We start from the raw sequence: 16,093 nt of genomic DNA on the forward strand, positions 1-16,093 counted from the left end.
ACTTTGCGCTTTAGGTCCTATTGGATATATAATCAAAAATGCAATAGATAAATTGAAATAAATGCAATTTATTTGTAAAATATATGTAAACAAATCATAAGATACAGCCTAGTAATATCATGAAATCAACTCCCAGGATGGATGTTAAATAGTGAAAAATGAAAATGGGTAGATGTAAAAAAAAAAATTTTTACCATTATTTTGCTGATTTTTCGTCACGTCACACCAAAAAAAAAAGAAAGAACATGGAATAAAAAGCAATTAAAAAGGGCACCATCGATCCCAAAAGAGCACCAGGGAAAGCTAGGGTTCAATGCACAAAAAAACACCATAGAAAAGTAATAGTGGTCAGGGTATTGTAATGCAAAGCAGTTAAAAACATTTGGGTATCACTTTAAAGAAGCACTCAAGTGCTAACTCACCCACAGTATTCCTGCAGTGTCATCTGTTTCATTCCAGCTCAGCTACATCCATACATTTCATTACACATTTTATTAGAGTGCTTCTTTAATGATTCCAACCACAAGAAAAAGGTAACACATCAGTTTTATTGCACAGTAATCTCAGTCACTCTGCGTGTTTATGCTGCTATACTAAAATATAGTTTATACCCTTTACTATAGTATACTACAATACTTTGTTACCAGAGTCTTTGACTTTCACCACTGAAGCTTTCCATTATATGGGTACTCCGCAGGATAGAGAATAAGTGGCTGATCAAGGGGGTCCGACCTCTGGGACCACCCGCCTGAATCTCCCTGTGTCGGCACTTGGTCCCTGCTTTCCCTAAGGTAGCGCCAAAGATACACGAGTGCTGTACTCTGATATCTCTGGCGCTCCCATAGACAGTGCATGTAGCGCGTGTGGTGCTGACACACCAGTCCATGCACAGGGAAAGACAGGGCCACATTCTGGTGAACGCAGGGGGTCCCAGAGGTCATTCCTCCCGCGATCAGACACTTATCCCCAATCTTTTTGATAGGGGATGAGTTTTAAAGTAGTAAAGAACCCCTTTAATACAATAATACTGCATTAAAGTAGTGGAGTAACCCTTTAATACAGTAATACTGTATTAAAGGAGATATATCAAGGGGAAAAACGTATCCCCTATCCGAAGCGGCGGCCACATTGCCCCCTCCATATATCTCTATGGGAGAGCTGTTTGGCTATGTTCGGCTCTCCCATATGGAGGGGGTGTGTGGGCCACCACTTCATGCAGGGGTTGTGACCCAGTGCTCCCAGGGAGAGCCGAGGAATGCAGGAGGGCACAGCGGTCGGACCCCTGTGATTTAAAACTTATCCCCTATCCTTTAGGGATAGTTTTAATACCCCTTTAATATAGTAATACTGTATTAAAGCAGTGGAGTGCCCCTTTAATATAGTAATACTGTATTTAAAGCAGTGGAGTGCCCCTTTAAAATAGTAACACTGTATTAAAACAGTGGAGTACCCCCTTAATATAGTAATACTGTATTAAAGCAGTGGAGTAGCCCTTTAACATAGTAATACTGTATTAAAGCAGGGGAGTACCCCGTTAAAATAGTAACACTGTATTAAAGCAGTGGAGTGCCCCTTTAATATAGTAATACTGTATTTAAGCAGTGGAGTACCCCTTTAATATAGTAATACTGTATTAAAGCAGTGGAGTGCCCCTTTAATATAGTAATGCTGTATTAAAGCAGTGGAGTACCCCTTTAATATAGTAATGCTGTATTAAAGCAGTGGAGTGCCCCTTTAATATAGTAATGCCTTATTAAAGCAGTGGAGTACCCCTTTAATATAGTAATGCTGTATTAAAGCAGTGGAGTGCCCCTTTAATATAGTAATACTGTATTTAAAGCAGTGGAGTACCCCTTTAAAATAGTGACACTGTATTAAAACAGTGGAGTACCCCCTTAATATAGTAATACTGTATTAAAGCAGTGGAGTAGCCCCTTAGCATAATAATACTGTATTAAAGCAGGGGAGTACCCCGTTAAAATAGTAACACTGTATTAAAGCAGGGGAGTACCCCGTTAAAATAGTAACACTGTATTAAAGCAGTGGAGTGCCCCTTTAATATAGTAATACTGTATTTAAGCAGTGGAGTACCCCTTTAATATAGTAATGCTGTATTAAAGCAGTGGAGTACCCCTCTAATATAGTAATACTGTATTAAAGCAGTGGAGTACCGCTTTAATATAGTAATACTGTATTTAAGCAGTGGAGTAACCCTTTCATATAGTAATACTGTATTAAAGCAGTGGAGTGCCCCTTTAATATAGTTATACTGTATTTAAGCAGTGGAGCGCCCCTTTATTATAGTAATACTGTATTAAAGCAGTGGAGTACCCCTTTAACATAGTAACACTGTATTAAAGCAGGGGAGTGCCCCTTTAATATAGTAATACTGTATTTAGGCAGTGGAGTACCCCTTTAATATAGTAATACTGTATTAAATCAGTGGAGTACCCCTTTAATATAGTAATTCTGTACTAAAGCAGTGGAGTACCCCTTTAACATAGTAATACTGCATTAAAGCAGTGGCGTACCCCTTTAATATAGTAATACTGTATTAAAGCAGAGGAGTACCCCTTTAATGCAGAGGTTTGTTGCCCTACAAATCCAGCAGCCGACTACAAGCTGCCTCTTCATGAACCGGGAAAAAATGTCTGTCAGCGTTTTTCAGTGTGCAGCGACTTCATCTCTCTATTTTATCTCGCGCTTGGGAACAATCAGGTGTTCAGCTGTTCCCACCATAGACCTGGCATGACACGCGAGACCCTCACCTCACACACACAGCGACCACTTTGCACCTAAAATAAAGCTCAGCCGAAGCCACCATCCGAAAATAATGGACAGATCGTGTGACGGCCTCTCGTCCGCTGTTGCGCGTCACATGTATTTCATGGTAAGTAGCGCTTAATGAACGGTTTCAGGAAAATGCGACTCCTAAGTGTTTCCATATTTGGAGAGAATGCAGCTGTTTCTGAGCAGCTTCCCCCGGCGAGAGGCAGGGGTGCGATAGATGGCACGCAACGCCGCAAGTGTCGGAGATCAGGAGTCTAAATACTTTTATGTAAGAGGATAAGGTGAATTTATCTATCCTACTTAAATCTCTATTTCACAACCAGCTGTGCCCGCCGCACATTGCCCAGCGCAGTGCATGAGGTCATATAGTGCGGCGCCGCTTCTGGTAATTTACACAGTATAGACCAGTGGTCTTCAACCTGCAGATCTCCATATGTTGCAAAACTACAACTCCCAACATGCCCGGACAGCCGTTGGCTGTCCGGGCATGTTGGGAGTTGTAGTTTTGCAACATCTGGAGGTCCGCAGGTTGAAGACCACTGGTATAGACTGTCTGAAAGGAGCCGTTTGCCAATTGCAAATTCGGCCACACTATTGTTAGAGTGTCACGAATACCGTATAAGAACATTGTCGAAAGTAAAATGAAAGACAGTTCAGCAGCACGATTCTGGGTAAAAATCCATCATCTTTGTTAAAGGGGTACTCCGGTGGAAAACAAATTTTTTTTTAATTTTTTTTTTTTTTTATGAACTGGTGCCAGAAAGGTAAACAGATTTGTAAATTACTTTTATTTAAAAATCCTAATCCTTTCAGTACTTATCAGCAGCTGTAGGCTTGACAGGAAGTTGTGTAGTTCTTTCCAGTCTGACCACAGTGCTCTCTGCTGACACCTCTGTCCGTGTCAGGAACTGTCCAGAGGAGGAGAGGTTTTCTATGGGGATTTGTTCCTGCTCTGGACAGTTCCTGACACGGACAGAGGTGTCAGCAGAGAGCACAGTGGTCAGACTGGAAAGCAATTTAAAAAAAATAAAAAAAAATTCCTGTGGAGCATGCAGCAGTTAATAAGTACTGGAAGGATTAAGATTTTTTTAATAGAAGTAATTTACAAATCTGTTTAACTTTCTGGCACCAGTTGATTTAAAAAAAAAAAATAAAATGTTTTCCACTGGAGTGGAAAAGTCATAAAAAATAATGACTTAAGTCATAAAAAATAAATCAATCAAATCCACACAACATAAAAGGACTAGGCATCAGGTCTGATGTGTTTCGGTCTTACAACCTTAAAGGGGTACTCCGGTGGAAATTTTTATTATTTTTTTTTAATCAACTGGTGCCAGAAAGTTAAACAGATTTGTAAATTACTTCTATTAAAACATCTTAATCCTTCCAGTACTTATTAGCTGCTGAACACTACAGAGGAAATTATTTTCTTTTTGGAACACAGAGTTCTCTGCTGACATCACGAGCACAGTGCTCTCTGCTGACATCTCTGTCCATTTTAGGAACTGTCCAGAGTAGGAGAAAATCCCCATAGAAAACATATGCTGCTCTGGTCAGTTCCTAAAATGGACAGAGATGTCAGCAGAGAGCACTGTGCTCGTGATGTCAGCAGAGAGCTCTGTGTTCCAAAAAGAAAAGAATTTCCTCTGTAGTATTCAGCAGCTAATAAGTACTAGAAGGATTAAGATTTTTTAATAGAAGTAATTTACAAATCTGTTTAATGTGTCATCTTTGGAATGCTACATCCAACATCACCAAAGAACAAACTTAGTGATGATCTCCCCCCCCATAGGAGCAGCCAGAGACATAACTATAGGGGACGCAGAGGTAGCAGTCGCACCAGGGCCCAAGGCACATCTGCCTCATATGAGACCAGCATTATAAATGGCACTTGGTAGATATAGGGGCCTGTTGTAGATTTTGCATCAGGGCCCAAAACCTACAAGTTACGCCTCACGGAGCAGCATGGTGTCTTCTATTCCAACACTTCACACTATAAAACTACTTTAAAAAGTTGAGTCACTTTTCATGTGATTTGCGTTATTGTTTTTGTGCCTATTTTAAAGGGGTATTCCGCCCCTAGACATCATATCCCCTATCCAAAGGATCGGGAATAAGATGTCTGATCTTGGGGGTCCCGCAGCTGGGGACCCCCGCGACCTCCCTGCTGCACCCGGTGTTTGTTTAGTGACGTCATGTGACATCATGACCACTCCCCCTCAATGCAAGTCTATGGGAGGGGGCGTGACGTCCGTCACGCCCCCTCCCATAGACTTGCATTGAGGGAGCGTGGCCGTGAAGTCATGAGCCTCCGCCCCGCATTGCCAGTCATGTGGCATGAATCGAGGTTCGCTCCGTGCACCGGATGTCTGGGTGGGGGTCCGCAGCGGCAGGACCCTCGAGATCAGACATCTCATCCCCTATCCTTAGTTCTGGCTGGGCAGTAGGTCTGATGACCCACAGTGACACCTATCGCTAAGGCCGGGTTCACACCACGTTTTTGCAATACAGTTCCCGTATACATTTTCAATTTGAAAACCGTACGGAACCATATTGATAACTGTATGCACTGACTCTCCATTGAAAACCGTATGCCAAAAGATGCATCAGGTTGTGTCCGTTTTGCATCCTGTACGGTTTTGTCAGTTTTTTTCCCGTCCCTAAAACTGTAGCCTACCATTGTTTTTGGTCCGGGTGAAAAACCGTATTGAAACGTATAACTTTTTTTTTTTTAACATGGGAAGGTCAATAGGAACCGTACAGAACTGTATGTGCGTACGGTTCCATCCGGTTTTCACCATACAGTTTTTGACTTTGCACAGTTTTTTTCTTGGAATTTCAATCAAACAAGTGAAACTTCATTCATAATGGAGTAAAAAGTTAAAAACGTATACTTTTTTTCTTAAAAAACGGATGCAACCGGAAATCTTTTTTCAAACCGTCTACAGATTAGAATTTGTACACACATTTTGATACAGTTTAGGGTGCTTTCACACCACGTTTTGTAAAATACGGTTCCCGAATACGGTTGGGAGGAGGGGGGGCGGGGCTTAATCGCGGCACCCGCACTCAGCCGTATTCGAGAACCGTATTTAATGCATGTCTATGAGCCGACCGGAGGGAACCGCAGCCTCCGGTCGGCTGCGTTTTCGGCAGTATGCGGTTTCCCGACCGCAGGCAAAAACCTGTCAGGTTGAGTCCCTCTGTGTCCTAGGGGCCCTCCTGCAGTGTCTCCCTCATAGTAATATATATATATATATATATATATATATATATATATATATATATATATATATATATATATATTAGTGTTGTGTGTGTTATGTATAAAGGACCTTTAAGGACCTTTGAGTTGTTACATGATAATGTGTTCACATGATGTGTTATGTTACCCAGAGAGCACAAGCTAACCAGGTGACCTTCAACTTGACCTAAGGTTTTCCGGCTCAGCCCCCTTTATAAGAGGGGCAGCCATTACAATCTCTCTCTCTTATCACTCCTGCTGAGATACAGTAAAGTCCAGATGTCTCAGGGTCAGTGTCCAGCACATCTGGAGGCCTCAAGCCTAACCTACAGCCACATGCCAGTAAGTCAAGTCATCTCTGTCTGCTGTCACTACCTACAGTAAGGTCAAGTCTATTAAAGTCAGCGTGGTTTTCCTAAACTCTGTCAAAGTCACTACAAGTCCCAGCAGGCTGCGAGGTCCTTCTGTGTTACTGGTCACCTCTCTGGGATCCTGTCCTAGCTGTAAAGACTGTATCATCTGTCTACCTCAATAAAGCTACCGTTAACCCTAACCTGGTCTTGGACTATTATTTCCCTGCCTAACCTTGGGATAGCGGTGCTACCGTTCAGGTGGTTACCAGGTAAACCACGCCCTGGCATCACGAACATTTAGGGTTAATAACACCTTGCCCCTGGGCTACAACATCTGCCCCATACACCTCACCTTCACACATAGTACGAGGGCACCTGTCATCATCTAGTTGTGGTTTTGCAACATGTGGAGGGCCTCAGTTTAAAGACCACTTATCTGTAAGGTTAAACGTACTCCGCCCCTACTGATTCTGATTGGTGGAGAGGAGGTAATGGGCAGGGCTATGCTTATGATGTACCGCCATGCAAAAGTAATAATAAAAGCCGCCAATAACAATCCCAGCCAAACGTGCTTTATCCACTATCTAAGACTTTAACATTTTACAGTACATTCCTGATAACCTCCTTAACGTACAATGAGATACAAGTCGATACGCCCAAGATGTTTCCGCCAGCTGAATAAAAGGTCTCATGACTCGGTAGATAAGACGCACGACGAAGCTTTGACACCCTATAATCAGTGACCTCGCCGTTAACTCCGTAACTGCCAGACAAGTTCCGTGAAATAAGAGAGCTGTTTCTCAAGTATCTGAAGGGGTAGGGTTTCTTCTCGAGAAGAGTGCCCAACTGGTGTGTGGAGTCTTGTAGGCCATTAGGTGGCACCAGAGAGCAGTTCTCTTCCTTCTGGAGGAGAGCTAATTTGCATATTTCTTTCCCGGTGGTGCATTGTATGGCCTACAAGACTCCATACACCAGTTTGGTGCTATTCTCAGGGAGAAACATCACCCCTTCAGTCTCATGACAAAGGCTTTCTTACTAGCCAGCCATCTTTCTTCTCTGTACTGAACAGGGGTCAAGAACCCCGAAACAGATGCAGACGTATGTGCATCACACACCCCAGGGCAAAAAAGTGCACGAGGATGCAGTCTATTGCAAGCCCTTCTCTGAAAGGAAAGCGGCCCCCCTCAAACCTTTCATTCCCCTCCAGGTCACAAGGAAAGAAGTGAGTGGTCCTTATTGGGCCTTGTACCTTTGTGTTGTTTGGCAGTTAATACTTGATAGCCATATCTATTGTCAATTGTATTCATGGCTTTGTTTTTCCTACCATTGTTCCCCTGATGAACCCCGCATTTCTCTGGTTATGTATATTGTATATTAGAGGGGGGGGGGAAACACGTTGGGACTGAGATTAATTGGTTGTGTCTAATGACACAAATTTGTTTTGGTGTGTAGGAATCTACATTGATGTGATCGGTGAGGGCCTATTACTGGGGCGTTTTATGGTGAGCCTTGTGTCCCCACCTTTTTTGTGTACCCTGATTCATCATTATTTTTTCTATATTGCTGTTACCAATTTTTAGGACAATTTATTTTAATGGTTATAATTAAAAGTTATGTCTAAATGAGCTAATATTACTCTTACTGTGAATTCCCCTCCAGGCCAGAAGGCACCTGCAAAGGTCCAGCAAGGACCACAAAAGGGGTTCTCGACTACCACCGGGACGCTAAACCAGGTTGAACCAAAGAGCCGTCTAAGTGGCATCCCTGCCAAAGCAGAACCCGGGATTGCAGGGAGGTAAAGAACCCGATGGCCACTCACACCTACCCTAGACCTCCAAATGGAACACCACACCTTGAAGAACTCTTGTGACTAACAAAACAAGCAAAAGTGAACACAACGACAGAAAATAAAAAATTAAATAACCCCCAAAAAAGCTATACAAAGATGGAAATTAAAGAGGAACTATGCCTAAATTGAAATAAAAGATGATTGGAGGGGTTCCGCCTCATGGATCCTGCTCTAACCAAGTTGTGATGTGATTTTTAGGGGTGTTAGTCGTCTTTTACTGTACGTTGGGAAATAATATAGATTTGGTAGCTGCTTTTTTAAAATATTTGTAATAGTATTCACACATTAGTCTTTCATGCCCGCACCATCTTGAGCTCGAAGTTCCATGCATGAGCCTTTTTCTGAAGAACGGGACTCATGCACGGAACTTGGCCACCAATTTTTCCTATTGGCTCTCGAAACTTAGGACTTGCATTTTAAGGGGTGTTATCTAATGCATGGGGGAGGGGGGGGGGTCTTCAGCACTACGTTATGCCCAATTGTCTTTTTCTTCTTCAACAGGGTCACCTGCGCCTTGGCATTTGGACTTCCACCAATGAAACACTATGGCCCTGATTTACCAAGAGTGTCGGGTTATTTTCAGAGTTTTTTTTTCCCCCTGATGTTTATCAATGTTTCACACACGTCGGGAAAATTCTGTCGCATGATATTAAATTCTGTCGCACAGGAAAAATAAAAGCAAATAAATAAAGCAAAGTAACCATGCACCAGGATGTAACTTTACATTCATAAAAAATAAAAAAAAAGGAAATGAAAGCCAAGATAAAAAAAAGAAAAAAGAAAAAAAGAAATTCCGAAAAAAATAAAAATAAATGTCATATAAAAAGCTACTAAGGGGACAAAGTAACAGGATTAAAAAAAAAAACACACACTTTTTAACAGCTTCCCCAAACCTCAAGGCAGTCGGGTTTTCAAGTTCAGTATTTCACTATTTTTCTGGTGGGTTTTTAAATACAACTGTTGGGTTTTCAGGAAAATGTCGGGAACACGCCCCTAATTATGCAAACCACACCCCTTTAGTCGGGTTTAAAAAAATACTCAGAGTAATTAGAAAACCGTTGGGTTTTTACCAGTAAAATGTGTCGCACAAAGTGTTGCAGAGGACGTGCGACACAAATTGTGTTGCATAACCCGATAAAAAGAGTCGGATCATGTTAGTAAATCAGGGCCTATCTGTGTAATGGCGGGTAAACCCCTATGGAGCAATTTTCCACACTGACCTGGACAAAATAGACAAAGTTTAAAGGGGTACTCCGGTGGAAAACTTTTTTTTTTTAAATCTGGTGCCAGAAAATTAAACATATTTAGAAATTACTTCTATTTAAAAAAATGTCATCCTTCCAGTACTTATTAGCTGCTGAATACTACAGAGAAAATAATTTTCTTTTTGGAACACAGAGCTCTCTGCAGACATCATGACCACAGTGCTCTCTGCTGACACCTCTGTCCATTTTAAGAACTGTCCAGAGTAGGAGAAAATACCCATAGCAAACATATGGTGCTCTGGACAGTTCCTAAAATGGACAGAGATGTCAGCAGAGAGCACTGTGCTCGTGATGTCAGCAGAGAGCTCTGTGTTCCAAAAAAGAAAATAATTTCCTCTGTAGTATTCAGCAGCTAATAAGTACTGGAAGGAGTAAGATTGTTTAATAGAAGTAATTTACAAATCTGTTCAAAAAAAGTTTTACACCGGAGTACCCCTTTAATAAAGTAAAGGAGTACATAGATGACTAGGCCGCATGGAAAACTCAAAATGTGCCCAATTCATGCCAGAAGACTCCTCATCCTGGCACAGGAGAGATGGCACTCTTCTAGTCCCCATCACCAAAAACTAAAACAAAAGACAGACAGCGCCCCATAGTGTGATACCGTTGTTGCACAAAGGATAACTCAGGTGGATATCGCGCTTATCTCAATGGGTTACACTCCACCAAGTGCAACAATGGATCAAAGCGTAGAATGGAGATATGGTGTCAGCAGCCACTCCACGTCTCGTTAGGTATAGCAAAAGTAGAACTCCAAGGTGTGGACGGGATACAGGGGCGCTCAACAACTAGGTAGTAAGACAAAAACGTTTATTCACCCATAATGCAACGCGTTTCGCAGCACAGCTGCTTCATCAGATGCCTGATGAAGCAGCTGTGCTGTGAAACGCGTTGCATTATGGGTGAATAAACGTTTTTTGTCTTACTACCTGGTTGTTGGGCGCCCCTGTATCCCGTCCACACCTTGCAGACCCCATCACCAGGCTGGATAGATGGGCAGCATGACCCTTGGATTGACATTGCAATGGTGGTGGATTGTAGAAAGGGAGAGCCCAGTCCTGTAAATACTATGGGGCATAGTGCCAACCTGAGCTGGAGATGCCCTTTTTCCATACCATACTGCCTGTGTGTCCAGCTGCTGCAAAACCACAACTCCCAGCATGTCCGGACAGCCTTCGGCTGTCCGGACATGCTGGAAGTTGTAGTTTTGCAACAGCAGAAGGCACATTGGTTGAGGAACACAGCATGGGGGGTGTGAATATTTTTGCACTCAATGCTAGTCGGTCCCCCGTCTCTTGAAGCATTTCGTGGTAGGACCGGATATGCTTTCACTTCCAATATGTACACCATATCCCGTAATACACCGTATTCATACATCTACACTGACGTACATGATAACCTGCCCAGTCAGGCACAATTTAAAGGGGGCTAAGCCTTATTGATGCTATAGTCCCAGAACATGCCATTAAGGGGGTACTCTGATGGAAAAAAAATATTTTTAATCAACTGGTGCCAGAAAGTTTAACAGATTTGTAAATGACTTCTATTAAAAAAATATATATATTTACCCTTCCAGTACTTTTTAGCAGCTGTATGCTCCACAAGAAGTTCTTTTCTTTTTTTAGAATTTCCTCTCTGTCTGACTACAGTGCTCTCTGCTGACACCTCTGTCCGTGTCAGGAACGGTCCAGAGCAGGAGGGGTTTGCTATGGGGATTTGCTCCTATTCTGGACAGTTCCTCATACAGACAGAGGTGTCAGCAGAGAGCAACGTGGACAGAGAAAAAAAAAAAAGAAATCCAGAAAGAAAAGAACTTTCTCTGTAGTATAGTAGCAGCTGATAAGTACTGGAAGGATACAGATTTTTTTTTAATAGAAGTAATTTACAAATCTGTTGAACTTTCTGGCACCAGCTGATAAAAAAAAAAAAATGTTTTCCACCGGAGTACCCCTTTAATGTCTGATCAGGGAGAGTCTGGCCGCTGTGACCTCTGCTAGTCCTTAGAGTGCAATGATCTATAATAGACTTCTTCCAGTGGCTTCATGGTCGGCCTGTGACTATACCCTACTATGAGACGTCCCTTATTCCCGGATAAGTATCTGACCCCTAACAATTATAAGAATGGGGGCCCCTTGTCTCTCGAATATAGTGGCAGCGTCCATGTTTGGTTGCCGTTCCATTTACTCACTTCTCAAGGCATTCAGCTATCTTCGCAAAGTCCTATAGACCAGAGATCCCAACCCAGTTGGCAAGGCTCGCCAACAGTTCACGATTAGATTTTTTTTTCTTTTGTTCTATTCCAATGGAGTAATTAAAAGAAACTCAGAATGTTGGTGGGCCTTGAGGACTGGGTTGGGGTCCACTGGTATAGACAGTGAATGGAGCGGTGGCCAAACATATACGCTGCCACAATCACTTGGTGGACAAGGGATTTCACACGGCTGTCAGACCACCCCCGATCGTATTCTTATACCCTACCTTCTGGATAGGGGATATGTTCTAATCTTGGGAGAACCTCTTTTAAGCCAAGAAGGTCCGATAGGAGACAAATTTGCCACATTGACCCCTGTTGATAAGAGGAGGTCCCAACGGTCAGACCAGTACCGATCAGTATTTTATTCCAACCCTGTGGATAGGGGATACGTTCCCTTCTTGAGATAACCCCTTTCAAGCTGAGAAGGGCCGATAGGAGACGAACTGGCCACTGTGACCCCTGACGATCCAACCAGCTCCCTTTGGAAGTCCCACAGACAGTGAATAGAGCTGTGGCCAAGTATGTGCCACACCATTCACTTGTTGGACAAGAGATCCCTATGGTCAGTCAGAACCGGCTGTCAGACCACCCCCGATCATATTCTTATACCCTACCTTCTGGATAGAGTTTGTTCTAATCTTGGGATAACCCCTTTTAAGCTAAGAAGGTCCGATAGGAGACAAAGTTGTCACCCTGACCCCTGTTAATCATTGGAGGTCCCAACGGTCAGACTAACAACGATCAGATTCTTACATCCTACCCTATCGATAGGGAACACATGCTAATTTTAGAATAACCACTTTAAAGCCAAGAGGGGCCAATAGGAAGCAATCTGACCACCGCGACCCCTGCCGATCAGTGGAGGTCCTAGCAGTCAGACTACCACCGATTCTTATACCCTACTCTGTGGATAGGGGATACGTTCTAAGCTTGGGATAACCCCTTTTAAGCCAAGAAGGGCCGATAGGAGAAAAACTGACCATCGCAACCCCTGCTGATCAACCACTTATGGTATATTCTAACCTGAGACGACACCTACGCGCCTACCTAATCCATTCATCATGCAAGTGAATGAAATCTACTGCTGCCTGAGATACATTTGCCTCCATAGGTGTGACGGCCGCCCAATGTTTTTCTCGTAACGCTGCTGTATTTTGGTTTAGCACTGGCCCTTTAAGCGGGGATTCTAATGACTCTGCAATTAAGGTGGAGTTTAATGGCATTAATAAGCAAATTCACAGTTCACGGCAGACCCGGTTATCAGATTTGTAGCTTAATACCATTACAGTGCATCAGCCGGATAATACATCCGCGGGCATTGCTCATAAACCTGGGGACCCCGGCACAGATCACACGCTCCTGAGCACCATGTCAGTCAATGGCACCGTTCAGCATGAATATTCCTCGGAGCCGGTCCCTGTCCTTCTCATAGAGCTGACTGCATGGTTTGCTCAGTCCACTGCGCAGGTCGCTCCAGGGAAAACTGAGATCGCTCACACAGCCAATAATCAAAGTGCCCAAAGACATTGAAATGACCCATGACCATAGCAGTGCCCAGCTGGCCAGCTCCGCCATCACACATATGTCCTACAGGGTGGACTGGACCCTCCACACCCCATATGGGCATGCCCATGGTCGATGCAACCCCAGAGCCAGTTCTGGTCCTAATACATGAGGTGAGGTGCTCCCTATCCATTTGCCCAAAATTATGACCCCTAGTAAGGGTGGTTTTTTTTTACAAATGTTTTCATAAACCCCCAATGTGTCTGAATAAGATCCATTCCCCTCCCACCCCTGCATCTTGCAGCAATCATATAGCATCTGTAGAACGCCCATCACCCATCCATCCCTGTACCACCGATTGCAGATTAGGGTCCCTTCACCCCCTATCTCCAGCCAAGGAGGGACCAGCTGAGCCGTATCTGGCAATGTGATGACATTAACCCTCGCAGCTATTATTGGCAGAATCCCCTCTAAATGCATGCACGACCATGATTGATGCCAAAGCCATGACCCCCAGCGGAATGTACAGGACCATAGGACGTTGTCACCAGGACAATTGCTGCAAACGACATGTGTTACATCTCATACACCGATACATTGCACTTTTTCTTGCACACGCACGTTTGAACCTTTGTATGCTGGAAATAAAGTGATGCTCTGCAGATACCCCCATGATATCCCCCCCAGCCCCTTCCATGTAACATCTGTAGTGCATTCCGGGGCGATACAATGTATCAAGAGATAATTGAATCTTTGTTGATTTAATCCCTTTAAACCATTGAGCCAATTAAAAGCATCGAGGTCCTACTCACTGGCTTTGCCCGCTTTGGGTCTCTGCAGCAGCTTCTGTACCATGCCCAGGTCCTCAGCCTTCACCGCCTGGAGCAGCTCCTGGTCCTTCCCCATCCTGCTGCCTTGTGGAGGGATCAGCTGGGGGGTGCAGCAAGGAAGGGGGTGATCCTGCAAGGGCTTGGTAGGTCCTTATAGCCAGAGCATCCTTTTTGGAAGAGGCGCTGCTGCTGCTGATGATGATGATGAAGAGGAGGAGGAGGAGGAGGAGGGGAGCAGGGATCAGACACCCAGCAGCAATGTAGGGGGAGATGGGGAGAGTGTGTCAGATGTGCTGGGGGGGAGCACAGACACCTCCGGCCAGGAGGAGCCAGGGATAGACTAATAATATAAGAAGGGATGGAGGACTGATCATCCTGAAGGGTCCTCAGACTCCAACTCCGGGCTCAGGGTCCTGAGGGTCCCCAGATGGAAGCAGGGTGAAGATGGGGGGAGCCAGGGATGCAGTGTGACAAGAGATGAGAGTGTCTCCAGGAGGGAGGGAGCCTGATGTGTGTGCAGCCTCTCTCCCCCGTCCTCTGTCTCCTGATCCCTCCTCCCATCCCTCTATTCCTGTATTGGCTGCACAGTCTCTGAGCTGCATCCAGAGGCGGAACGAGGGAGCACAGCAACATACACCAATAATCACAACCGCACACTGTGCGCCTACACTATAATACTACAGCTCCACACTACTACCACACCAATAATCACAACCGCACACTGTGCGCCTACACTATAATACTACAGCCCTACACTACTACCACACCAATAATCACAACCGCACACTGTGCGCCTACACTATAATACTACAGCCCTACACTACTACCACACCAATAATCACAACCGCACACTGTGCGCCTACACTATAATACTACAGCCCTACACTACTACCACACCAATAATCACAACCGCACACTGTGCGCCTACACTATAATACTACAGCTCTACACTACTACCACACCAATAATCACAACCGCACACTGTGCGCCTACACTATAATACTACAGCTCTACACTACTACCACACCAATAATCACAACCGCACACTGTGCGCCTACACTATAATACTACAGCTCCACACTACTACCACACCAATAATCACAACCGCACACTGTGCGCCTACACTATAATACTACAGCTCTACACTACTACCACACCAATAATCACAACCGCACACTGTGCGCCTACACTATAATACTACAGCTCTACACTATTACCACACCAATAATCACAACCGCACACTGTGCGCCTACACTATAATACTACAGCTCTACACTACTACCACACCAATAATCACAACCGCACACTGTGCGCCTAGACTATAATACTACAGCTCTACACTACTACCACACTAATAATCACAACCGCACACTGTGCGCCTACACTATAATACTACAGCTCTACACTACTACCACACCAATAATCACACCCGCACACTGTGCGCCTACACTATAATACTACAGCTCTACACTACTACCACACCAATAATCACAACTGCACACTGTGCGCCTACACTATAATACTACAGCTCTACACTACTACCGCACCAATAATCACAACCGCACACTGTGCGCCTACACTATAATACTACAGCTCCACACTACTACCACACCAATAATCACAACCGCACACTGTGCGCCTACACTATAATACTACAGCTCCACACTACTACCGCACCAATAATCACAACCGCACACTGTGCGCCTACACTATAATACTACAGCTCTACACTATTACCACACCAATAATCACAACCGCACACTGTGCGCCTACACTATAATACTACAGCCCTACACTACTACCACACCAATAATCACACCCGCACACTGTGCGCCTACACTATAATACTACAGCTCCACACTACTACCACACCAATAATCACACCCGCACACTGTGCGCCTACACTATAATACTACAGCTCCACACTACTACCACACCAATAATCACAACTGCACACTGTGCGCCTACACTATAATACTACAGCTCTACACTACTACCACACCAA

General features: G+C 44.1%; 1 protein-coding gene and 1 long non-coding RNA gene across 11 annotated transcripts in view; one reads left to right on the plus strand and one right to left on the minus strand.

The window, feature by feature from the left end:
- LOC130285573 (uncharacterized) overlaps positions 1-8,411 on the plus strand; it is a 65,284-nt gene extending 56,873 nt beyond the window's left edge. For 4 of the 7 annotated variants that reach the window (XR_008847379.1, XR_008847377.1, XR_008847376.1 and 1 more), the window contains 2 exons: positions 7,840-7,889; positions 8,047-8,411. This is a non-coding gene — a long non-coding RNA (uncharacterized LOC130285573). The remainder of the gene's footprint in view (positions 1-7,839; positions 7,890-8,046) is intronic. The other 3 variants (XR_008847374.1, XR_008847378.1, XR_008847375.1) reach the window with 1 other exon arrangement.
- The window catches only part of CASKIN1 (CASK interacting protein 1), a 299,543-nt gene extending 284,931 nt beyond the window's left edge, over positions 1-14,612 (minus strand). For all 4 annotated transcript variants that reach the window (XM_056537150.1, XM_056537149.1, XM_056537148.1 and 1 more), the window contains exon 1: positions 14,071-14,612. In XM_056537150.1, coding sequence (XP_056393125.1) covers positions 14,071-14,164 — 94 coding nt within the window. In that variant the 5' untranslated portion in view covers positions 14,165-14,612. The remainder of the gene's footprint in view (positions 1-14,070) is intronic.
- Between the last annotated feature and the right edge of the window lie 1,481 nt (positions 14,613-16,093).

Source organism: Hyla sarda, chromosome 8, assembly GCF_029499605.1.
Source record: "Hyla sarda isolate aHylSar1 chromosome 8, aHylSar1.hap1, whole genome shotgun sequence".
NCBI classification, from domain to species: domain Eukaryota; kingdom Metazoa; phylum Chordata; class Amphibia; order Anura; family Hylidae; genus Hyla; species Hyla sarda.